The 26,949-nt window shown below is 40.9% G+C and overlaps 1 protein-coding gene across 8 annotated transcripts in view; it reads left to right on the forward strand.

Annotated features, from left to right (window-relative positions):
• Positions 1–26,949, forward strand: part of LOC142759603 (PH and SEC7 domain-containing protein 3-like) — a 683,786-nt gene that overhangs the window by 521,116 nt on the left and 135,721 nt on the right. For all 8 annotated transcript variants that reach the window (XM_075861948.1, XM_075861956.1, XM_075861962.1 and 5 more), the window contains one exon: positions 14,652–14,695. In XM_075861948.1, coding sequence (XP_075718063.1) covers positions 14,652–14,695 — 44 coding nt within the window. The remainder of the gene's footprint in view (positions 1–14,651; positions 14,696–26,949) is intronic.

Genomic DNA, 26,949 nt, shown 5'->3' on the forward strand with positions numbered 1-26,949 from the left:
TCCCCACCTGGAGTCCATTCCTTTTATCTACCTGCATTTACTCCCTGGCAAAGCTGGCACCTGACGCCCTAGGGATAAGGACACCGGCAGCATCCTTCTACTTTATCTCGCTCTGTAATAGTGTTGTGCCTATCTATGCACAACAACCTAAGATGAGCCTCCGTTTACCACGTTCAACAGAGAAACCCATTTTTAACTTGACATACTCACCCTCTGTAGCGACTTTTTGTTCTCCCTGTTCTCATTTCTCGAGCCACCATATATGCCATATGTGACAACAGAAAATGTTTGCCCTTGCATTTCCATTAGGGTTTGTCTCTTATGTAAAATATGGAAGCATCTATAAGAAATAGGGAGGACTACTCAACGTTTTGTTTTGTTTTTTATATAATTTAGTCACGAAAATCTCTTAAATATCTCTTAAAATGTATTGAATTACAGCACAACCATGTCACAAGGAAAAAGGTATTCTTCCAATTCTATTTTGTAAATGGATCTTCATTGCACTTCAAGCACTAAGTTCTCATGGTAACACATTTAGGAGGCAATATAACCCTTGTTGTAGTCTACCTGGCATGGTGTAAGCGTGCTGATTTAATTTATACCAGTGTCCTACATTGTATTGGCTGCACTTTATCATTGCTCTTCCTTGTTGATGCTTTTCAAGTAAGGTAAAATAAATTGATTTTTTTAAGTGTCAAGAACATATTCATGGTACCATAATCATGGTACAGGACAAATTTATCCTCCAGGAAAATATGGAAAAAACAAATGAAAAGGGATTTCTTTGGTTGTATGGTCTAGAGCAGCCTGCACATATACATAAGCAGTATTGTTATATGGCAGCTTAAGAAGTGTTTTGACAGTCTACACAATAAATATTAGGGGGCAATATGTGAGATGGTCTTCCCACTGCATACTTGAGTGTTGGATTCTAACAGCACGACAGTTTATCGTGGGTAATGAATAGAATGCATGGGTGTTACTTTAACTGTGAAAGAATCATACATCTTCAATATAACATTGTGGTAATAGATAAACTAACCTTTTATTAGACTATTTGATAGTAAATGTGATCGGCCAAAGGCACTCAAGAAGACTCAACATCTAGGACATTAGCGGGCAGATATTCTTGGCTTCAACATGTTTGCAGACTCCTTTTCCCTTTCTCTACTGTATTTTTGTTTTTCTTCTTGATAAGGAACTAACTTGGTTAATAAACTATTCAGGATATATGCCAAATAAGCTGCTGGCCTCTATACCATAGTATAAGCTGTAGCAGTGATTCTCAAACGGTTAGTCGGGAAACCAGTGATGGGTAAATTGAGCAATTGTTTTAATCTTGGCATGGACTTCGACCACAGGTGACGAGGCCGGGGCATTAGCATGTTCTAATTGGCAAGGTCCCAGTAGAAAAAGATTGAGAAGCTCTGAGCTTTAGTAACAATATCAAAATTTCGCTCGTAGATGTCCGCTACTGTGCATATTTGGCAAGTTGTAACCATTCAAAACTTGCTTTTCCATTTTAAATGTTATATTCACATATTTACATTTTATTCTAATGTATGGTAAAAGGTAAACCGTTACATAGTTTGTACGGTTGAAAAAAGACACGTGTCCATCAAGTTCAACCAAGGAATGGGAAAGGGAAGGGAAAAATTTCTACACATAGGAGCTAATATTTTTTTGTTCTAGGACATTATCTAAGCCTTTTTTAAAGCCATCTACTGTCCCTGCTGTGACCAGCTCCTGAGGTAGACTATTCCATAGATTCACAGTTCTCATAGTAAAGAAGGCTTGTCGCCTCTGCAGGTTGAACCTTTTTTTCACCAGACGGAGGGAGTGCCCCCTTGTTTTTTGAGGGGATTTTACATGGAACAGGATTTCACCATATTTTTTGTATGTGCCATTCATATATTTATATCCGTTAATCATGTCCCCCCTTAGTCGTCTTTTTTCAAGGCTAAATAGGTTGAATTATTTTAATATTTCCTCATAACTTAGATTCTCCATGCCCCTTATTAGCTTTGTTGCTCTTCTTTGTATTTTTTCCAACTCCAGGGCATCCTTTCTATGAACTGGAGCCCAGAACTGAATTGCATATTCTAGATGAGGCCTCACTAATGCTTTGTAAAGTGGTAATATTACATCCCTGTCCCGCGAGTCCATGCCTCTTTTAATACACGACAATATCTTGCTGGCCTTAGAAGCAGCTGATTGACATTGCATGCTGTTATTTCGTTTATGATCTACAAGTACACCCAGATTCTTCTCAACAAGTGACTCCCCCAGTGTAGCTCCCCCTAGGACATATGATGCATGCAGATTGTTAGTACCCAGATGCATAACTTTACATTTATCTACATTAAACTTAATTTGTCAAGTGGATGCCCAAACATTGTGTGTCCAAATCCGCTTGCAATTTACGAACATCTTCCATAGACTGAACAATACTACATAGCTTGGTGTCATCTGCAAAAATAGAAATAGTGCTATAAATCCCTTCCTCTATATCATTAATAAATAAGTTGAATAATAGTAGTCCCAGCACGGAACCCTGGGGTACACCATTTAGAACCGGGGACCATTCCGAGTTGGAATCATTGACCACAACTCTCTGGATACGGTCCTTGAGCCAATTCTCAATCTAATTACAAACTATACTTTCTAAACCTATAGTCCTTAATTTACCCATTAGACGTCTATGAGGGACAGTGTCAAATGCCTTTGCAAAGTCCAAAAACACTATTTCCACAGCGGCCCCTCTGTCAAGGCTTCTGCTCACCTCTTCATAAAAACAAATCAGGTTGGTTTAACAATTTCTGTCCTTAATAAAAACGTGCTGGCTGTACTGACTGGCTGGCTGGCTGGCTGACTTATAGTACTATTCTTTGTCATGTAATCCTGTATATAGTCCCTCAATGGCCCCTGAAACATTTTCGCCACACTGGATGTTAAAGAGGCTCTGTCACCAAATTATAAGTGCCCTACCTTGTACATAATGTGATAGGTGCTGTAATGTAAATTACAGCAGTGTTTTTTATTTAGAAAAACGATAATTTTTGAAGGTGTTATGACCTATATTAGCTTTATGCTAATGACTTTCTTAATAGACAACTAGTCGTGTTTTACTTTTTGACCAAGTGGGCGTTGTGGAGAGAAGTGTATGACGCTGACCAATTAGCATCATACACTTCTCCCCATTCATTTACACAGCACATAGTGATCTTATTAGATCACTATGTGCAGCCACATACTCACACACTAACGTTACTGTAGTGTGGACTGACAGTGAATAGACATCACTACCAGCCAGGACGTGATGTCTATTCAGAATCCTGACATTGCGGTAATGTTTGTGTGAAATGTACAGCACAGCAAGCGTAATCTCGCGAGATTACGCTGTAAACTGTCATTTAAAACGAGATTACGCTTGCTGTGCTGTAAATTTCACATAAACTTTACCGAATTGTCAGGATTCTGAATAGACATCACGTCCTGACTGGTGGTGATGTCTATTCACTGTCAGGACACTTCAGTAACGTTAATATGTGAGTAGGTGACTGCACATAGTGATTTAGCTAGATCACTATGTGCAGTGTAAATGAATGGAGAGAAGTGTATGACACGGATTGGTCAGCGTCATACACTTCTCTCCACAATGCCCACTTGGTCAAAAAGTAAAACACGCCCAGTTGTCCATTAAGAAAGTCATTAGCATAAAGCTAAAATAGGTCATAACTCCGTCAAAAAATGATCGTTTTTCTAAATAAAAAACACTGCTGTAATCTACATTATAGCGCCGATCATATTATGTAGAAGATGGGGCACTTATAATGTGGTAACAGAGCCTCTTTATGCTTACTAGTCTATAATTTCAAGGGGAAGACCTAGAGCCATTTTTGAAAATAGGCACCACATTTCCCAGTCCATTGGCACTATACCAGTCACTAGAGAATCTCTAAATATTATGAAGAGGGGGACAGAAATAACTGAACTAAGCTCTTTAAGAACTCTAGGGTGTACCCCATCTGATCCCGGGGCCTTGTGTACATTTATTTTATTTAACTTAGCTTGGATCATATCTACATTCAGCCAATTCAGTATATCAACTGATATATTAACAGCACGGGCACCGGCTACATCAGCTGCTCTTCCTTCTGTTGTATATACAGAGCTAAAGAACTCATTTAGTAACTCTGCCTTCTCTTGATCCCCTGTGACCAACTACCCATTACCACTATTTAGGGATCCTACATGTTCAGACCTTGGCTTTTTTTCATTTACATAATTGAGGAATTTTTGGGGATTTTTTTTACTATCATTGGCCACCTGCCTTTCATTTTGTATTTTTGCTGATTTTATTACCTTTTTGCAGATTTTATTACGTTTTTTTATAATTTACAAAGGCTACAGATTTGTATTTTTCAAATGCCCTTTTTTTGTCATATATTGCCCTTTTTACAGAAGGAGTTAGCCATGTGGGGTTTAATTTTAGTCGTTTATACTTGTTACCTATAGGAATAAATTTTGCACTATAATTACGATTTGTACCATTATTTGACATTAGTTCTTCCCAGTCCTGAATTTCAGTCCTCATTCTGGGGAAATTGGCCTTCTTAAAATTAAGTGTTTTTGACCTCCCACCCTGTGTTTGTTTTTTACAGTATAGGTAAAATATTACTATTGTGATCACTGTTACCGAGGTTTTCACGAACATTGACATTCCCAACAAGCTCTACATTATTAGAAATGACTAGATCCAACAGAGCTTCACCTCTAGTTGGGTCTTCCACCATCTGGCCCATAAAATTTTCCTTCAACATGTTGAGGAAATTTCTCCCCTTTGCAGTTGAAGCCGAACCATGACACCAATTAATATCCCTGTAATTAAAATCTCCCGTTATCACTACAGTACCAGCCTGTGCAGCACGCTCCATATGTTTATATAGCTGATTTTTCATCTCAGTTATATTGGGGGCTCTATAGATTACACCAAAAGTCATTTTTTTCAGTGTTTACCTCCCTTTGTAATTCTACCCACAAGGTTTCAATCTCCTCACAATCTTCACCCACTATTGTCTCTTTCACACTCCCCTTCATATCACTTCTCACATACAGACATACACCACCACCTTTCATATTTGTTTCGGAAAGACAGGACAGTGTAAAACCCTCTAGATTTACAGCCCAGTCATGTGAAGTGTCTAGCCATGTTTCAGCAACACCAACTATATCTATATGTTCCTCCAGTACCAAGGCCTCCAGCTCCCCCATTTTTCTTGCTAGACTTCTGGTATTTTTGAACACACATTTTAACTTGCCTTTCAATTTTTCACTTTCAGTATCAGAAATGTGATTATTTGACATTATTTGGGCATTTTTATTTTCATTGCTGTTTTGTAACAAAATGATTTCCTTATCCTGTTGTTTAGTCCTCTCCCCACAGTCTATTTCTCCCCCCACCAATTTATTCTGACCCCTCTCTAACCTGACTATCCCTTTATTTTCTACATTGACCTCCTTCCACAGCCCTAGTTTAAATACTCCACCACCCCAGCTAGAATTCTCTCCCCTAGCACAGCGGACACCCTTCCATTTAGGTGCAAATCATCTGCAGATTAGTTTGTACCCCAATGAAAAGTCAGCCCAGTGCACGAGGAACCCAAAGCCTTCTCCTCTACACCAAAACTTAAGCCATGCATTTAACTCCCTGAGCTCCCGCTGTCTTTCCTGTGATGTGCATGGCACAGGCAGTATTCATGAGAATACAACCTTGGAGGTCCTTCCCTGCATCTTGTAGCCTAGTTCTTTAAAATCATTCTTAAGGCTCCTCCACCTACCATTTATTTTGTTACCAGCCCCTCCCAGTAGTTTATCCACCCGTTCCACCACATGCCGAACCCTGGCAGGGAGACCCCAAACCATTCGGTTGAGGCGGTCTTGGCAACAAATTATTCTATCCGTCTTCTTGATTATAGAATCCCCTACAACTACCAATTCTCTTGCCTTACCTGCATTACCATCCTGCCGACTACTAGCTGGGCTGTTCTCCCGGCTGTTAGGGAGATCAGTATCCACTTGGGCTGCCATTTCTGAGACACCCTTGCATCATCACCCAACTTGGCAATTTTGCTGGGAATATCAGAAACAAGATTGGCCTTTCTTTTCTTGGACCCCTTTCTACTGCTCCTAACTATATTAACCTAGCTACTTGCCTGGTCCTGCTGACCCATGTCTTCACCCTCCAGGTCTACCCCACTAAATGCTTGCTCAGTGAGCAGCATTCTCTGCTCAAGATTGTCTATCTCCCTCAGGGTTGCATTTTGCTACTCCAGATCTCTAATGCGAGCTTCATGGTGAACAACATGCTCACATCTGCTACAGAGGTATTCACCCTGGAACTCCTGCTCCAGTCGTGCATACATATGGCAAACTGCACTGAGGAAAACCTCCAATCTTGCTGTCCCAGTTACAAAAAAACAGTGAACAATTGTTAAAGTAAAAGAAAAGAAGTGTACTTATAGGGACTATAACTCCTCTTTTTAACTCCGGTTTAGTAACTCCACTGGATCCACAAGCCACTTAATTTAGCAAGACCAAAACAGTGGTAATGAAAATCATATCATGTATACAATTCCCTACAAAAGTCAACGACTACCTTTTTAGTTTATTTAATTTCCAGACAAAAAGGCCGTTAAAGGGAAATATACCAAGAATGACTGATAGGTGTGGGACCTACACTTAGGATTCACACATGCCGGGTCCTGAAAGCATTTATAAAAGATATTATTAATTCTTCAGCATTAGGAAAAAACAAACAAACATATTTTAAAAGTAATTTGTATATCCACCCTTTGCCCTTACTGCAACCTGCATTTATTCTTATGGAGATCAGCTTTCAGTTTTTCAATGAAGTCTGCAGGAATATTTTTTCATATTTCTTGTAAACACTCCTCTAAAGGACAGTTTTAAAAGTTAAAGGGGTATTCCTACCCCATCAGCCAGTGGCCAGAGCCCAGTGGTAGAAGGTATGACAGGGATCAGGGGGCCCCGTTCTAGAGATTGTGCAGGTCCAAAAGGTGTGACCCGCATCTATGGGAGATTTATGACATATCCTGTGGATATGCCATAAGTGTCCGTGATGAGAATACCCTTCTAAATTCATATTCTTCTCCAAACATTTTTATGATGCTTTGAATCAAAATAAAATTGCCAACTTTACTTATTGTTCTATATCCCCCAAACATTAACTGATCTTCCATCATGCTTGGCTGATAGTAGTAGAAGTTTTTGAAAGAGCCTTTCAATGCTTAGCTGAAACATATAACAGAGGCGTAGCTAGGTTCTCCAGCACCCGGGGCAAAGATTCACCCCTGTATATTGCCCCCCTGTAGATATAGCCCACCCCTGTATATACCCCCCCTGTAGATATAGCCCACCCCTGTATATAGTGCTCTATAGATAGCCCAACCCTGTATATAGCCCGCCTTGAATAAAGCCCCCCTTGTAGATAAAGCCCCCTCTGTAGATAAAGCCCCCGTAGATAAAGCCCCCATTGTAGATAAAGCCCACCCCTGTATATAGTGCTCCACATATAGTCCACCCCTGTATATAGTGCTCCACATATAGTCCACCCCTGTATATAGTGCTCCACATATAGTCCACCCCCGTATATAGCCCCCTGTAGATATAGCCCACCCCTGTATATAGTGCTCCACATATAGCCCACCCCTGTATATAGCCTCTCCTGTAGATATAGCCCACCCCTGTATATAGTGATCTATAGATCACCCACCCCTGTATATAGTCCCCCTGTAGATATAGCCCACCCCTGTAGATATAGCCCACCCCTGTATATAGTGCTCCATAGATAGCCCACCGCTGTATATAGCCCCCTGTAGATATAGCCCACCCCTGTATATAGTGCTCCATAGATAGCCCACCCCTGTATATAGCCCCCCTGTAGATATAGCCCACCCCTGTATATAGCCCCCCTGTAGATATAGCCCACCCCTGTATATAGCCCCCCTGTAGATATAGCCCACCCCTCTATATAGTCCCTCCTGTAGATATAGCCCACTTCTGTATATAGTGCTCCATAGATAGCCCACCCCTGTATATAGCCCCCTGTAGATATAGCCCACCCCTGTATATAGTGCTCCATAGATAGCCCATCCCTGTATATAGCCCACCCCTGTAGATATAGCCCACCCCTGTAGATATAGCCCACCCCTGTAGATATAGCCCACCCTGTAGATCTAGCCCCCCGTAGATAAAGCCCCCCTGTAGATAATGCCCCCCCGTAGATAATGCCCCCCCCGTAGATAAAGCCCCCTTGTAGATAAAGCCTCCCTGTAGATAATGCCCCCCTTGTAGATAAAGCCCCCCGTAGATAAAGCCCCCCCTGTAGATAAAGCCCCCCCCCCCCGCAGATAATGCCACACACTTTTTATTACAATAAAATAAACTATTTAAACTCACCTTAATCCCGCTCCCACGCCGTCCGGCAGCCATGGAGACCTACTCTCTCCTGCGCTGGTCTCCTGGGGGTTGAACGAAGCGTCCATGGAAGGCGCTGATTGGCTGGGCAGGATGAGTTTCCCTGTCACTCAGCGCCTTTCATCGACGGAAGAGCGATAGCGCATCTCTGGTACAAAAGAGCTGAATAGCCGGGAACGGAACGTACCCGGCTATTCATTGCTTCTAATTGTACCTGTGTCCTATAGACACAGGTACAGTTATAGTGCAGGAGGAGGTGGCGCTGGCGCCCCCTCTAAGTTGCACCCGGGGCACATGCCCCACCTGCCTCCCCCTAGCTACGCCCCTATATATAATGCCTTATGTGATGTGAGCTTTTCTTCTTTCTCAAAGATGAAAGATTTAAATTCCCATCTTAGACAAGTTCAGTGTGCTACGCTGTTTCCGGAACTACCATTATTATCAACTGTGGGAGTTATGGAAACAGCATAGCACAGGGAGATCGGCTGTTTCCGGTATTCCTGGCCACTTCTCCACTGAGTCTCCTTTACAATGCGGCAGCAAGTGACCACCTCACCAGGCAGGGACAGAGTTGTGTGACCCCCATTCTCAAGATAGGTCCGTGTTTCAGAGCTAAGGCCCGCATCTATCGGACAATTGTGACATTTCCTGTGGCTAAGGGCCCTTTTACACAGGCAAATTATTGTGCAAACGAGCGTTCACAAAACGATCAGCCGATGAACAAGCAAATAAGTTAATCGGCTGATTATATTGTTTAGGCAGCATAAAATATTATCATTGTCTGCAGCACATCTCCCTGTAAACAGGGAGATGCGCTGTCGACATGATAGAAATGTATGGGGACGAGCAATCGGAGCAACGACCGCTCGTCCCCATACATAGCTCCTCGTAAAAGGAGCAAATGAGCGCGAATCAGCGAACTGTCTCATTGATCAGCACTCGTTTACACAGCCCTCGCCAGGCCGTGTAATAGGACCTTAAAGGGGACCTGTCGCCAGCATATTACCTATTAAACCAGCAATACCTGGTGGAAGTGAGTGAAAAATAATTTTCCTGTAACTTATAATTATCTTCTAAGTAGCCTCTGTAAAAGTGAAAGGTTAAAAGGCAGTTGTAACCCTAGTACTATAGCCTCAGCAACTTATCAAACTATTGATCAGATTATACACTGTACTCCAGAATAAGGCACTAAGAAAAGTAAATAAATGTAATAGATATAAATCATCGCTGTTGGGATAGCATCATTTCTCTATAGCAGAACACCTGCCCCGAGTGAGGAATATGTTCTTATTTGGGAGAAGCGCTACTCAAAATAAATCATATATATTAAACTTACTAAATTAAATAAAGGTATCCTTCAAAGGAATACTCCAGGAAAACTGATACACCTATACACTATATACCTACTGAAGGGTCAGCACATGACCTGTCTTAGAACCTAAGTTCTGCACTGTCCGCCCCCCCCCAGGAACGGCATTAGACCTAATATAGTGTTTTGCCTTCAGTGCTACTTTAAAACAATCATTCATTTATATATGCTTTTAGATAGAGGCTTCATGGAAGGTATACTGTATATAGATTACACATCAGTCATTCATTGTCTGCCAACTATGGAACTTCCACCCTCATTTAAGAGCCGGAATAACCTATAACAAGATTAACTATAGTGTTTCATAGAATAATTTTTTTTACTGCTAATTTTGCTTTTTTTCATTTCTTCATATGCTTTAAGTATGTAATATACATAGAGTGCGAACACCATCACTGCAGTGTTTCTGTGCGCAGTATTACATTCCAGGAAAAGTCAATGAGGTGTAATTTGCATGTAATGTGTAATACTACAGAAAGCTTGCAGCAGACTGGAATAATAATTTTTCTTGTCAGATCGTAGCTCTAAAGAATATGCCATCCATAATGAACCTATTTGTGACATGACTATGAAACACTGCAGGGTCTCATATTAAGGTTGACACATTCCTATTGAAGGGGAACAAAAACATATTCTGCTACTGTAGCTTTAGCTGAATTTGATATGTAATAGCTGGCGCAGTGGCATGTTACGGTTTCTCTATGCATTAATTAAATGTGACCTCCCCGCGCTTTCCTATATTTGCATTATATTCGATATCTGAAGTATTAATTTCCATAATTTTCAGGTCTAACTTGCTTCCATAATATAGACTCCGTTTATCAAAGTGTAAATATGTGTCAATATAGAATTATGGTTACTTAGATCTGAAAATGAATACTTTAGATATCGATATATTATTATACATTTATTTTTTTAGGCCCAACTAAGATCTGTTAAGACGTTCTTTGTGTGTGTACGTGTGTGTGTGTGTATATATATATATATATATATATATATATATATATATATATAATTAGGGCTGGGCAATTAATCTAAATTTAATGGACGTCCTCTTGCAAATTTCAGTTTTATCAATTATTTTCTCCCAGTTTAAATTCTATTCACCAATGGTAGAGCAGAGGACCTTAAGGTCCCTGCTCTACCATTCACTATGTATTGCTGGATGCGAGGCAGTGACGTCATCGCTCCTGTCTGCGCCAATCTGCACAGACCAGAGGAGCAGAGGGATCTCCTCCACTCGTTGTTGGAATGGGGTTGGGTGAGGATGTATATTATTATTTTTTATCAGGCACGACACTACAAATTATTATTCACATTGGATTTAAGTGTCATAAACATTTAATTATTAGTTTTTCAATTAAACTCATGGATGGTATGGTGTCTTAGGACTCTTTGGATCATTGTAATCAATCTCAGACACCTGTGATAATTAGTTTTCCAGGTGTGCCCAATCAAAGGAAAACTACTTAAGAAGGACATTCCACATTATTAAGCAGGACACAGGTTTCAAGCAATATGGGAAAGAAAAAGGATCTCTCTGCTGCCGAAAAGGGTGAAATAGCGCAATACCTTGGACAATGTATGAAAACATTGGATATTTCAAGAAAACTTAGGCGTGATCATCGTACTGTGAAAAGATTTGTGGCTGATTCAGAGCACAGACGGGTTCGTTCAGATAAAGGCATAATGAGGAAGGTTTCTGCCAGACAATTTAATAGGATTAGGAGAGCAGCTGCTAAAATGCCATTGCAAAGCAGCAAACAGGCATTTGAAGCCGCTGGTGCCCCTGGAGTCCCGCGAACCTCAAGGTGTAGGATCCTCCAGAGGTTTGCAAGCAGGGGCGTAACTAGGAAAGACTGGGCCCCATAGCAAACTTTTGACTGGGGCCCCCCATCCACTGGGTGTCACACAACCCCCCCCCTTGTAGATAGTGCCTTTTTTACAGCCCCCCCCTGTAGATAACGCCATACAGCCCCTGTAGATAACGCCATACAGCCCCCCTGTAGGTAACGCCATACAAACCCCCCCTGTAGATAACGCCATACAGCCCCCCTGTAGATAACGCCATACAGCCCCCTGTAGATAACGTCATACAGCCCCCCCTGTAGGTAACGCCATACAAACCCCTGTAGATAACGCCATACAAACCCCCCTGTAGATAACGCCATACAGCCCCCCTGTAGATAACGCCATACAGCCCCCTGTAGATAACGCCATACAGCCCCCTGTAGATAACGCCATACAGTCCCCCTGTAGGTAACGCCATACAGCACCCCCTGTAGGTAACGCCATACAGCCCCTGTAGGTAACGCCATACAGCCCCCCCTGTAGGTAACGCCATACAGCCCCCCCTGTAGGTAACGCCATATAGCCCCCCTGTAGGTAACGCCATACAGCCCCCTCTGTAGGTAACGCCATACAGCCCCCCCTGTAGGTAACGCCATGCAGCCCCAACCCCCAAAAATCTGACCTATAAAGTGTCCTACAAAAGACATGTATCCCCTATCCACAGGATAGGGGATACATGTGTGATCGCTGGCAGCGATAGGGAGAACGGGGGACCTAAAGTCCCCTGAAGTTCTCCATGACTAACCTCTGACTTCTGGAGTCTGCGCAGCTCAATAAAAATGAAAGGAGCGCTGGTCGAGCATTCGCACAAGCACAACCGGCGCTCCATTCATTTCTACAGGGCTTCCGACACAGACCCCGGAAGTCCGAGGTTTCTGATGGAGAACTTCAGGGGACTTTCGGTCCCCCGTTCTCCCTATCGCTGCCAGCAATCACACATGTATCCCCTATCCTGTGGATAGGGGATACATGTCTTTTGTAGGAACAACCCCTTCAATGGTAGTGCGGGGAGATACCTCCCTACTCTGCCGTAGTGTTCAGTGGCGTCGCGCTGTAGTAGCCATAGCGGCAGCTAGCGGAGCCTCCGGCCATGGGGGGGCCGTGCCGGCGGGCGACACGGGCCCCCTCATGCCGCGGGCCCCGTAGCAGCTGCTACGGCTACTACAGCGGTAGTTACGCCACTGTTTGCAAGTGTGCATAAAGCTATTGTTCGTCCACCCATAAACAATGCTCACAAGCAGAAACGGTTGCAGTGGGCTCAGAAATACATGAAGACTAATTTTCAAACCGTGTTGTTTACTGATGAGTGCCGTGCAACCATGGATGGTCCAGATGGATGGTTGGTGAATGGCCACCATGTCCCAACAAGGCTGCGACGTCAGCAAGGAGGTGGCGGAGTAATATTTTGGGCTGGAATCATGGGGAGAGAGCTGGTAGGCCCCTTTAGGGTTCCTGACGGTTTGAAAATGACCTCTGCAAAGTACGTAGAGTTTATGACTGACCACTTTCTTCCGTAGTACAAAAATAAGAACCATGCCTTCCATAGCAAAATTATCTTCATGCATGACCATGCACCATCTCATGCTGCAAAGAATACCTCTGTGTCATTGGCTGTTATGGGCATAAAAGGAGAGAAACTCATGGTGTGGCCCCCATGTTTCCCTGACCTCAACCGTATTGAGAACCTTTGAAGCATCCTCAAGCAAAATATCTATGAGGGTGGGAGGCAGTTCACATCAAAACAGAAGCTCTGAGAGGCTATTCTGACATCCTGCAAAGATATTCAAGCAGAAACTGTCCAAATACTCACAAATTCAATGGATGCAAGAATTGTGAAGGTGATATCAAAGAAGGGGTCCTATGTTAACATGTAACTTGGCCTGTTAATTTTTTTTGATTGAAAGAGCTTTTGATTTCTTTAAATATGACCTCCTGATGCTGTAAATTCAACAAATTACCATTTTAGTTCTCTTTACAACCTTTAAAATGTTTTGATCTCGGTTGTGCATAATAATTTGAAACCGTGCATTTTGAGTTTTTTACTTCTAAAAAAAAATCTGTTCTCATTAGGAGATTTGTTCAATAAAATTTGCATTATACTCCAACAGTTGATGGCTTGAAGATTATACTGACTGTCATTTGCATCGACTATTTAGGAAAATCAGCGAAAAATAACATTTGCATAATAATTTGGAATGTGGTGTATTGGGGGCAGCTGCGGTGGTGTTATACAGTGTGGGGGTAGCTATGGGGGACCTTATACTGTGTGGGTGCAGCTATGGGTGCATTATACTGTGTGAGGTCAGCTATAGGGGCATTATACTGCATGGAACTCCGTTATGGGGGCATTATACTATGTAGAGGCAGCTATGGGGGCATTATATTGTGGGGAGGGCAGTTATAAGGGGCATTATACGGTGTGGAGAATAGTTATGGGGGCATTATACTCTGGGGGCAGCTATGGGGGCATTATACTCTATGGGGGCTTTATATTGTGCGGGGGCATCAATGGGGGCATTATACTGTGTGGAGGCAGTTATAGGGGCATTGTACTGTGTGAGGAGCACCATGGGGGCAATATAATGTATAGGGGCAGTGTCAGTATATTATATACTTTAGTATACAGCCGGCTCAGGGGATAAATATTAATTCAATGGCGTAGCATGCAAATAGGGAACGTGGTATGCAAAAAGGGGTGTGGCCTAAATAATCGTTCAATAATCGTAATCAAAGTTACCTGTTCAATTAATCGTGATTTTGATTTAGGTCATAATTGCCCAGCCCTAATATGTATACATATATACATACATACAAACACGCAGAATTTCATGAACATTTTCTAAGGCAAAATATATAAACCAACCTTCTCACGTGTTAAATTTTATTGCTGAGTAAATCACGTAATTAAGTTTTCTCTTTCTCTTTGTAGGCTCTGTACAACTCTATCAAGAATGAGAAGCTGGAATGGGCTGCGTAAGTCTTTTTTATTCTTTATGAAAGCATAACATCCCTGAATATTTATTGTTACTTACATTGTATTTCTTATAATGACAAATTTCATTGTATTTCTTCGATGCCAACAGGTTGTTTTCCAAGCCGGTTCACCATGGATGTAATATGGTTCATTACTACTTTACTAGCCACAAAACCATTATGCAGAGATAATCTGTTAAGTAATCGCCCTTAATCTGCATTATAAAACCTGTTTTTTAGAAATTATATAAGAAGATCCCTTTTCTCATTGGCAGTGTATATTTTATTTTATATCTACTATAGTTGTACCGTTGCCTATTGGAGTTCTGATATAAGTTATTGTTCTGTCACATACTTTGTATGCATTATATTTCGTGCGTTTTTTCTTAAAGGGGAAGCCGTTATATAGTTGCGCAACAAATTTAATTGGTATCTGGTGATGCTGTGGATAAGTTTCAGAAAGGATTAAATGGATTAGCACATTGCAGCAAATGAGAAGCGTGTGTCATCTATGACGCTCAAGGTTCTGGCTGATTGCTACAGAGGAGTCCGGAAGTTAGGAAGGATTTTCCCCCCATCTTTAGCTTTAAATAATAAGGAATTATGAAGGAAGTTAATGTATGTAAGTCACTTTTTTCCCCTCAAATTATCTGATCCACAATTAAAGGCTAAGGATTTCATGCTTGTGTGTCAGGGCTTTCGATGGTATTATGTGTAGCTGCATGTGAATTTATATTTACACGTGGCCTAAAGAGTCATTAATTAATGAGAATGTCAATTCAATGTGTTTTACTATGTCATGCCTTTGCTCCTTTTTACCAGACATTTTGTAAATAATTTAGTAACCGGTACTTTGCATCTGCCTTTTGGCGCACACGCCCAAAGTATCCACAGGCCCCCATACACCACGTGTATGCCAACAGTGTCCATTTGGGAAATGCTGGGCTGGTATGAACTAGTACTCCAGCGTTTGTTTTTTTTTTCACTGTATGGGAAAGCATAGTCTGCTGCACTTTCCTATACAGGGGGTCACAGTAAAAATAAATGTAATACTGCATGGTATGTAAATGTTTACAGTGGGGGTCAATGACCAACGTATACCTCTGTATGCCATATGTCGGGGGCTATTCCAGATGTATACCTCTGACGGAACAAAACATTTGATGTGAACAGAGCCTAAGAAACCTGTAGGCACTGTTACAACCCTAGTACTATAGCCTCAGCAACTTTTCAATCTGTTTATCAGATTATACACAGTACTCCAGAATAAGGCACTAAGAAAAGCAAATAAATGTAATAGATATAAATCATCGCTGTTGGGATAGCATCATTTCTCTATAGCAGAACACCTGCCCCGAGTGAGGAATATGTTCTTATTTGGGAGAAGCGCTACTCAAAATAAATCATATATAGTAAACTTACTAAATAAAGGTATCCTTTAAAGGGACACTCCAGGAAAACTTCAATGTATTGCTTCAATGGTTGACTGAAATTTCACTTGTTTTCCAAGCCCTTTGACCATGGATGTGATAGGATGCATTACTAGAATGTCTTTATCCCTTTTTAGTTACATACATCGTTACAAAGGTTGAAAAAAAGACACAGATCCATCAAGTTTAACTTTTTTCAATCCATTATATGTCACTTATTGCTAGATTAATTATAACCCTCATTCCGCATTAAAAAAAAAAGCATCTAGCCTTTTTTTAAATGCTAACATAGTATCTGCCATTACTACCTCTTGGGTTAGGTAATTTCATAGTTTGACTACTCTAACTGTAAATAACCCTTTCCTATATTGATTGCTAAAATGCCTTTGTTCCACATGCAATGAATGTCCCTTGTAAAATTCTTGGAAAGAATAAATCATTTACCAGTTCTTTGAATGTTTGTAAGATCACCTCTAAGGTGTCTTTTTTTTCCATGTTGAACAATCCCGATTTTTCTAGCCTTTCATTATAAGAGAGACCTCCCATTCCATTTAGTAATCTAGTCACCCGCCTTTGAACCCTCTCCAGCTCTACTAGATAATTTTTACAATGTGAAGCCAAAAACGGAATCCCGTATTCAAAATGTGGCCTTATATGGGATTTATAGAGGTGTAATATTATATTTGAATCACAGGTTTTTATCTCTTTCTGTACACCCTAAAATATTATGACTTGCTTTTGCAGCTGCTGCTTGACATTGAGTGCTGCTGCATAGCTTACTTGGAACCAAAATACCCAAGTTCTTCTCGTGTACTGGTACTCTGTTTTTTATTTTATTTAATGTATATGCATTAACACTATTACTATAGTGGTGCATTACCTTACATTTATCAACATTAAAATTATTCTGCCATGTTTTTGCCAGTGCTGCAAGCTTACCAAGGCCTTACTGTAATATTTTACAATCACGCTGAGTTTTAAGTATCCTACAAAGTTTTTACATAGTCAGCAAAAACTGAAACGCTACTATCATTCCCATTCGCAAGATCATTAATAAAGAGATTCAAAAGAATTGGTCCTAACACTGGTCCTAACACAGATCCTTGTGGTACTCCACTGCTGACTTTAGCCCACTTTGAATATGTACCATTTACAGAGACTCAACTTTTCTGTCCCTTAACCAACTTTTGACCTACACTATGTGCATACATTTTCCCCCAGCCCCTGCCTCTGTAGCTTCAGTACGGCTGTTTTGTTGTATAGTATCTAATTCTTTTGAAAAATCCAGATATATCACATCAGCTGCATTATCAACATCCAGAAACAGAGCATGTTGGTTAGGCACAACCTAATTTTCATGAATCTATGCTGGTTATTAGATTATTCACCACTACATACCTTTGCAGGTCATATCTTAGAATATTTTACATACCAAAGATGATATGGTTGGTACACCATCAGCCGTCCCCCAATCCTGTGGCGCTGATCCTGTTACAAGAGAGTCTATGAAGATGAGATACAATAGTCTGTCCATTACTGAGCTCAATTCCCTTAATACCCATAGATGAATGTCATCTGGGCCAGGGGCTTTATCAACATTTAGTTTTCTCAGATAGACTTCCTCCTGTGTTAAGTAGGTAATATTAGATGGGGAACCTTGATTTCTGCCCCTCTTAATATCTGGCACTGGCAGCTCATCCGTGAACACTGATGAAAAGTATGTGTTTAATATCTCAACTCTACCTTTGTTCTCTACAATTACACTCCTCAACATTGAAATTGCAACACCAAGAAGGAAAAGTTTTGGAGTTGTGGAAATCACAGGATCGTTAGACATGTTATTGACATGCAAAGGATAAAAAAAATGGAAACAAAATAATTCATATATCTTGATTTATTCAGTATAGAGTATGAGCGCCATTCACAGAAATACACGCACTTACACATCTTGGCATGCTATCAATTAGGTTATCAATGATTGTCTGAGGAATGTTATGCCAAGCTGAATGCACTTGGGTACGCACATCATCAAGATTGGCTGCTGACAGCTCCATTTGCAATTGGCGACCATTTACGTCCCAGATGTGCTCGATGGGAGATGCTACAGGCCATAGTAGTACGTTTAGGCCACGCAGGCTGCCCACGGTACCACGAGCAACAAGCGGCCTGGCGTTGTCCTCCTGAAAAACGGCTTCTTTAGAGACCACTCATTCCTTTACCAAATCATTGTAAAGCTGAGCTGTTAGTTTACCTGAAATGAAGACCGGAGGGGTCCGGCTACCGTACAATATGCCACCCCACACCATAATCCTGGGAATAGCACCAGTGTGACGTTCCCTTGTGAAGGCCTCTTCATGGCGTTGCCAACGTGATCTTTAGACCAATCTCCGGCTATCATTGCGTCCGAGACAAAATCGGGACACTTTAGTTAGACATCTGGCTTGTAGCCCAATGTCGTGCTAATGCAGGTTTGTGTTGACGCTGGTTGCCACCCTAGGCTTGGAATGTGACATCCAATTTCACTTGCAGTACAGAATGGATCACTACACGCCATTCTTCCAATCAGACGAATTGTCCGTGCAGAGGTTCGCCTTCACGTGCCTTTTGTGGTCATTCTCGTTTGTTGTTGTTCTCCCAACCTCCGGGACATGCAATGTTGAACAGTGCTGACATCTCGGCCTTGGTGCGTAGCGATCTTCTGGAGTAATAAACCAAGGTCTCTCAGTTCAAGGATTCTGTCCCTCTCAGTTTGGAATCTGATAAACAATACACATGATTGGAGACATCCACTCCCTATCCCTTATGGGTATTGTTTATCAGATTCCTTGACTATGTGATGATGCTGTTCTCTTGTATGCCGGTTTTACAAGCATTGTCAGCAGGGTGGCCACACTAAAGTGTACCTATACTTTAAAAAAAACTTTTGACATGTCATAGTGACGTGCCAAAAGTTTAAATCGGTTGGGGTCCGAGCACTGGGACCCCCACTGATCACTAAAAAACTAAGTGGCAGAAGCGCTGTACCGCTTCATTTTTGCTAAGCTTTCCTCGGAAAGCCGAGCGAGCAGTGTACGGACTCTCTATTGAGCCCGTACACCGCTCACTCGGCTTTCTGAGGAAAGCTGAGCAGAAACGAAGCAGCACAGCGCTTACCTGACTGAAACTGCCGCTTAGTTTTCCGCTTAGTTTTAGCGATCTGTGGGGGTCTCAGTGCTCGGACCCCCACCGATCTAAAGTTCTAACATGTCACTATGACACTATGACATGTCAAAAGTTTTTTGAAAATATAGGTACACTTTAAGCTAAAATATGCTTAATGATGCAATTCGTGGAACCCCAAAGGATTTCATGTTACATTATTGCCCTTATAATTACAAATAATACTTTAATCACTCTTTTACTTTATTCTCTGTTAAATGTCTATTGACCAAAGAATGCTCGAAGTGTATGTAGAAATATTTATTGGAGCAGGAGGGTGACTTCTGTTATTCAGAGTCTTTGATAGTGATTTCAGTGGTGCTGCGTTGCGCATGTAAGACAAGTTGGCTCAAAATGAAATATACTAAGAAGTGTTTGAGCAATTCAGAGGGCCTGAACCTCTTTACTGTAAGAATTAGTTTGGAGGAAGGCACTGATTTACGTGTGATAGGGACATGTCAAAAGCATTGTGAATAAATCGTAACTTATCTTCTATGTGAAATCCTATATGTTTAGAAGATCATGGTCCCGTCTTTAGAAAACCGTAAAATATTTCCAAAGTGTTTCCGATTAAGACATTGTGGATGTCACATGGATGGATGGACCTACGCCTGTGTTTACATTGAGCTGATCCTGTCATTGACCACATACAGATGTTGACCATTTGAAGTATTAGTAGTTTGCAGCTTGGCCACACTGAGTATTTGTTACAGTAGCAGACTTTTATGTCAGAGGTTCTGTCAGTACAATTCTGTAATGTCAAAATGTTTTGAGACTTCATCTAACCTTCTACTTTTAGTTGAGACACAAATGTTCGCTGCAGGAAATAGCTTTTAGTGTACTCTGGTCAAATAGAGCAAGTGAACAAGTTCTTATGTGCTCTCAAAGAACATTTGAAACTTCTTTATGTGACGCACAGAGGCAAGATCTACTGTTTGATGGGGAGGAATAAAGCTTTCAGTCAGCCTTTGTTTCTGTGAATATGCTGCTCAAACATTGTGTAGGTGGTCACTGTAATAATAATATACAATCACTGCCATTAATGATAGCTGGATTGTGGGCGGCTGTTCCCAGATGATGGCTCAAATCTAATGTTCAAAATGTGCATTGTGTTTAACCTTTAGTCTACTGGTGAATCAACATCAAAATAGCAAAAAAAAAAACAAACACATTCACACTGTGGCATACAAAAGTTCAAGCACTACATAACAGCGGTGCCCAGCTTGCTGCATTGGTGAACAGCTCCAGTGGGTTTATGGCTTCCATTCTGATCCCCGCGGCTTACCGCTTTATGTGGACAGCCCAAGGCTTAACAAAGACCTCCAGTGCTGCTCTATGGTAATGCCTGTTACATACATAGATACATACAGTATAGATGAAAGTGAAAAGTTAAAGTCCCCTTCTGCTACTAAAAGAAAATGTTAAATATAATTAGATAAATGTAATTAAATTCTAAAAGAAAAACAAACGCAATTAATTTTTTAAGAAACAAACAATTTTTATTGAAGGAGTTGTCCAGATCCAAAAAAGTGACAGCCATTGATAGGCCATCAATTTTTTGGGACTGGACAACCCCTTTAAATATAGGTCACAAAATTTACACATACAGATTTGGTGTCCGTGCCACATCCCAAGCCATACAATAAAGCGAACGTGTCATTATTGGTAAAGAGTGACAGAATTGCAAAAATAAATAATTAGCAGAAAATGTACCCGTAAAATGGTACCGAAAAAATGAAAATTTAAAAAAATAAAAATGTCTTTGTCAGAGTTTAGACATTTACAATTCTATGGAAAATCTACCTTATGGAATGTGCTTGAGATAAATTGTTTCTTTGACCTTCTCAATAATGTTGCAAGGTGACATGTTGCCGAAGATGAACTTTATGCTGCATAAGATGACACAATACACTACTACGGTGGTCAAAATCCGGGCAGATCAGTAGAGATCCTTAAGGCAGGATTCACACACAGCGTTTTGCTGCGTCTATTGTTCATTTTTCATGGCATTATTAATAGCGTTTTTTGATGCGTTTTTTAGTGCGGCCAGATGTTTCATTAAAGTTTATATAGTAAAATCTAAGGCTATGTACACGTGGCATAGGTACAGACCAATGAATACGAGGCTGGTTTCAAGAGAAAACCGCGTCTAAGCACAGGCATTTTTGGAGCTGATTCGTACTTTTTTTTTGCAAGCGTATTTTGAAGCCTCTTTGAAGCAAGTGTATTTTGGAGCGTAACACGGGCGCCCTATGCTCTAATAAAATAAGCCATGTGAAAATGCTCTAAAATGAACTGCATATAACTGCGTTTTGGTTTGTGGCGTTATTGTTGATTTTATCTTTATTTTGTTGCGTTTTATCTGGTGTTTTTTTTCTTAGGCTTCTCTGTAGAACTTTAAAAATACCAGAAAATATTAATGTACAAAATGATACTAAATAAAAAATGGCACTAAAAACGCCATAAAAAAACATTTTATAAAATGATGGCATGTATTTTTTCATGCAGTTTAAAATGGCAGAAATGTATCTGCACTTTGTTATCCGTGACAAGTTGACATAGTGTGGACACCCTGGACGGATTACACAGCAGATACTGGCCTACATATGGCTTTCTCTGGCTCATACATACATATTTACGTAGGTAACAAATACACGTGTTCATGTATTCTCAGATCCATTATATATCATGCATTGCTAATTGAATTATTAGGGCATGTTCACACTGCTTATTTTCCAGTGTATTTTGGAGCATAAAACAGTTGTATTACGGGTTTGCAATACACCAAATGCCTGCAGACAACTTCCCATTGATTTTAATTGTAAAATGCTGTGCATACGAGGCGTAATTATATGCTGCTCTTTAACAAAAAAAAAGTAACATTTCATGCGTTTTTGGAGCACATTTTTAACATTTTCAATGGATAATGCAAAAATGGTTTGAAAAAAAAAAAACACTTTAAAAATGCTTCTCTTGGAATCAGCCTCGTATATCTCGGCTTCATGCGTAAGCCTTGTGAACATGGGCAAACTCTCAATACCAATTGTCATTAGATAAGCATTAGCCCTTTTTTCAATGCTGATATAGTATTTGCCATTACTACCTCTTGGGGTAGGACATTCCATAGCTTAACTACTCTATCTGTAAAGAACTCTTTCCCATATTGATGTCTGAATCGCCTTTCCTCCACACGTGAAAAATGTCCGCTGGTCCTTTGTAGAGTCCTTGGAAAGAATAAATCATGTGCTAGTACTTTGTATTGACCACAAGCAAACCTATATATGTTAATAAGATCACTTGCAACACATATTTTTCAAAGCCTCTCTATGTAAGACAAACCTCCTATCCCATTAAGTCGCCTACCTTTGATCTCTTTCCAGCTCTTCTATATCCTTTTTGCAATGTGGAGCCACCCAAACTTGAATGCCATATCGAGATGTTGTTTTCCAAAGTATTTAAAGATGGACAATATTACATATATATTTATTTCTGTTATTCCCCAGTCACTACTGATCATTTTTTTTCCTAATGATTAATAATGGTTACCACCAACTTATCTTCATGCTTTCCGTCATTTGATTTCCTTAATACTTCACATTCAGATGCTCTTTCATTATGTTCCTCTCTTCGATACATTTTATGTGCACATCCCATCCACGTAATGTACTGCTGGATTTTCATCTCTGTTTTCGCTAATAAACCTCTTTGAAACTAAACAGAGGGATGAGCTAGGCTGTTAATATGTGGGACGTTTATATACACATTGATCAAATAGCTTTCGATAAATTTTCTTTAGTTAATACTGTACTGGGAAAATATATACTGCTGTGAATCATTAAACATTGCTTGTAAAGTCAAATGGATAGAAATGACGTTGAAACACATGAGAATAGCTATAGGGGATTCAGAGGCAGCATTCTGATCCCTGGTGCTTAAAGGGCCGACTGCCACATAAGACACGATTAATATAAATGGTGGTGGGGGGCAGTTGTTGCTTTGTGGAGCCCCAAGAGCTGCCAGTTACATGCTAAGGAATTCTAAGGTTCTGAGTGATCTCCCACAATCCAAATACCACAGTAGTTTCAGCTTGCATTGCTGTGTAAGGCCCCATGCACACGACCGTAAGAAATCTCCGTAATTGTGGACCGCAATACGGTCCGCAATTACAGATCCGCCTGGTTCTATTGGCCGTGGACACCTTTCCATATCTCTGTGCCGTGAATTATGGAACATGTCCTACTGTTCGTTTTTTACGGGCCGTGCTCCCAAAATGCGCCTGGCCGTGATTACGGGCACGGCCGCGTGCATGAGGCCTAAGGCCCCATGCATGCGACCGTAAAAAATCTCTGTAATTGCGGACCGCAGTACGGTTCGCAATTTACGGCCCCGCCCAGTTCTATTGCCCGCGGACTAATTTCCCTATCGATATGGAAGGGTTCCGTGCCATAGAACTGTGCCGTTAATTATGGAGAATGTCCTATTTTTCATTTTTTACGGGCCGTTTTCTCATACTTTGCAGGCCATGATTACGGGCACGGCCGTGTGCATGAGGCCTTACACAGCTGGGGACTAGAGTTTGACTTCCAGGCATCGCTCACGATTAGTTTATAGGATAACTCTATGTTTCCATAGGATTTATCTGAAAACCTTTTATAGCTCTTTATACAAAAACACATTTATTGGTCTATCTCTGGTGGTTTTCATTCATTCCGATATTATTTCTAGAAGTGGTAAAGTCAAATCCAAAAGACTGACTGGCTTCCTCAGTTAATCAGAATGGTAGGAAGGTTCACACATCAGCTATCCCCTTAGGGTATGTGCACACGATAGCTGCCTTTTACATCTGAAATTACAGACTGTTTTCAGGAGAAAACAGCTCCGTAGTTTCAGACGTAATTGCTCCTCCTCGCATTTTGCGAGGCGTCTTTGACGGCCGTAAATTTGAGCTGTTCTTCATTGAATTCAATAAAAAACGGCTCAAATTACGTCCAATGAAGTGTCCTTCATTTTATGCGTCGTCTTTTGACAGCTGTCAAACGAGGACGCGTAAATTACAGGTCGTCGGCACAGTACGTCGGCAAACCCATTCAAATGAATTGGCAGATGTTTGCCGACGTATTGGAGCCGTATTTTCAGGCGTAAATCGAGGCATAATACGCCTCGTTTACGCCTGAAAATAGGTCGTGTGAACCCAGCCTTATGGGTAGTTCAGTCACCAAGGTGGCAAGTCAACAACCAAAATGAACACAATCCAGATATCACGGTGTTTACAAATTTCTTATATACAATTTTCTGACCGCAAACAGTGATCTTAGAAATGGTGACAATTTGAAACACAGTATATTTAAAAGTTGCTGATTTATAGAATAATTAAACTTTATTCCCGTAAAAACCCCTTTAAGTGGATCTGTCATCAGACTATGCTGTTGTAATGACAGGTATAGGGAAACAGACAAGTGCGCCCTAAACTACCCGCCACTCAGTCCCTGCCTACTTGCAACGACCCGCCCTAGGCGACTGGGTACAACTGGGCGACGGTCCCTACACTCAATAAGTGCACGACAGACAACCTGACAAGGAAACACAGAACAAAGGGAAACGGGGCAGTTGCCCACGGAAACACCGTGAGCAACAAGAGTAGTAAACGAGCCGAGTCAAACCAGGAGAGTACGAGGTGCCAAAAGCAGAGCAGGAGAGTAGTGAACAAGCCGAGTCAAACCAGGAGTGTACGAGGTACCATACGCAGAGCAGAGGAGTAGTCAGTAAGCCAGGGTCAATACGAAGCAGGGACAAGTAGTTCAAGAAGCTGCAGCAGGGCCAGGAAACCAACAGAGAAGAATCACAAGCAAGGAGGAACAGGAAAGGCAGGTATAAATAGACAGAGGGCGGGGGCTAGCTCCGTCTGGCCAGGCTGTGATAGGCTCTCCCACTCCTAAGCCTGCCATCCTGAGTGGTGGAAGATGGAGTCAGTCTCACAGACATAGAAGCAGGTGCAGACTGATTACCTATGGGCGTGGATACAGAAGCTGTGCCTGGCAGATCCTAAGGCTCCCCTATCCTATTAGCCCAAACGGCACAAAAAAATATTGTGCCGCATGGCTAATAGGAGCTATCAAAGAATTCAGCGAACTCATAGTTATGAGCCTTGCTTATTCATGAGGGGAGCACTTCCCACTACTCCATTTAAGTGTATGGAGACTGCAGCAGCCGGGAATTGGTGATCAGGAGTCACTGGTCTCCTGTTGCCGCTATAGGTAAGAGTCCCATCGGGTGGGACCCACACCGATCAGGCATTTATGGTATATCTTGTGGATATGTCATAAATGCTTAGATGGGAATACCCCTTTAACTTGGTTGCGCACATTTTTTAACTGTCCTCTAGTTATAGGAAAATCTTCTTACCACACAATTTAAGAAGCCAGGTCTAGAAATCTAGAAGCCTTTTAGATCTAATCCAAGTCCAGATGATTTTGACTTCCTATTAAATACACTGCCTGGGTGAGCGAATGTTTTAGCTATAAACACAGTTGTACAGATTATAGCTAATCCCCAGAAATTCCAGAGTTAAATATATACTGCAGGGATACCTCTCTCCTGTTAATTTGCTACAGTACAGACCTAGAGTTGGGAGAAATATTAGGTCTGTCTAGGTTTTCAGCCTCTGGATTTAAACAAGAATTGCCCCTGTTGACTGAGCAAGCAAAGTGCATGATAATGGTGAGGAATTGAAAAATGTAAATATAAATACCTCAAATTTTTGTAGAATGTTTTATTGTACAATGATTCCGCTTTATTTATTTACAATTGGAAAATCACTTTAACCCCTTAATGACCGGGCCATTTTGCACGTTAATGACCAAGGATTATTTTTTGTTTTTCCACGGTCGCATTCCAAGAGTCGTAACTCTTTTTTTATTCCGTCGACATAGCCGTATAAGGGCTTGTTTTTTCCGGGACGAGTTGTATTTTGTAATTGTACCATTTTTAGATGCTTATAACATATTGATTAACTTTTATTAACTTTATTTTAGGAGAGAATTGAAAATAAGCAGCTATTCCAGCATTAATTTTCACGTTATAAATTTACGCCGTTTACTATGCAGCGTAAATAACATGTTAACTTTATTCTATGGGTCGGCACGATTACAGGGATACCAAATGTGTAAAGGTTTTATATGTTTTTTCTACGTTTGCACAATAAAAACCCTTTTAGAAAAAAATTACTTGTTTTTGCATCGCCGCGTTCCAAGAGGCGTAATTTTTTTATTTTTCCGTCGATGTGGCCGTACGTGGGATTGATTTTTGCGGGACAATGTGTAGTTTTCATTAGTACTATTTTGGGGTACATAGGACTTATAGATGAACTTTTATTTTATTTTTTATGGGGGGAATGGGAGAAAAGAGAGAATTTTGCCGTTGTTTTTTGCGTTTTCTTTGGACGCCGTTCATCCGGCGGTTTAATTAATGTGTTCATTTTATTGGTCAAGTTGTTACGATCGCGGGGATACCATATATGTGTATGTGTGATTTGTTTTGACCGTTTTATTAAATAAAACCACTTTTTGGGGCAAAAAAGTAGTTTTATTTGACTTTGACTGTAATATTTTTTTTTTCACAAACTTTATT

This window comes from Rhinoderma darwinii, chromosome 1, assembly GCF_050947455.1.
Source record: "Rhinoderma darwinii isolate aRhiDar2 chromosome 1, aRhiDar2.hap1, whole genome shotgun sequence".
NCBI classification, from domain to species: Eukaryota; Metazoa; Chordata; class Amphibia; order Anura; family Rhinodermatidae; genus Rhinoderma; species Rhinoderma darwinii.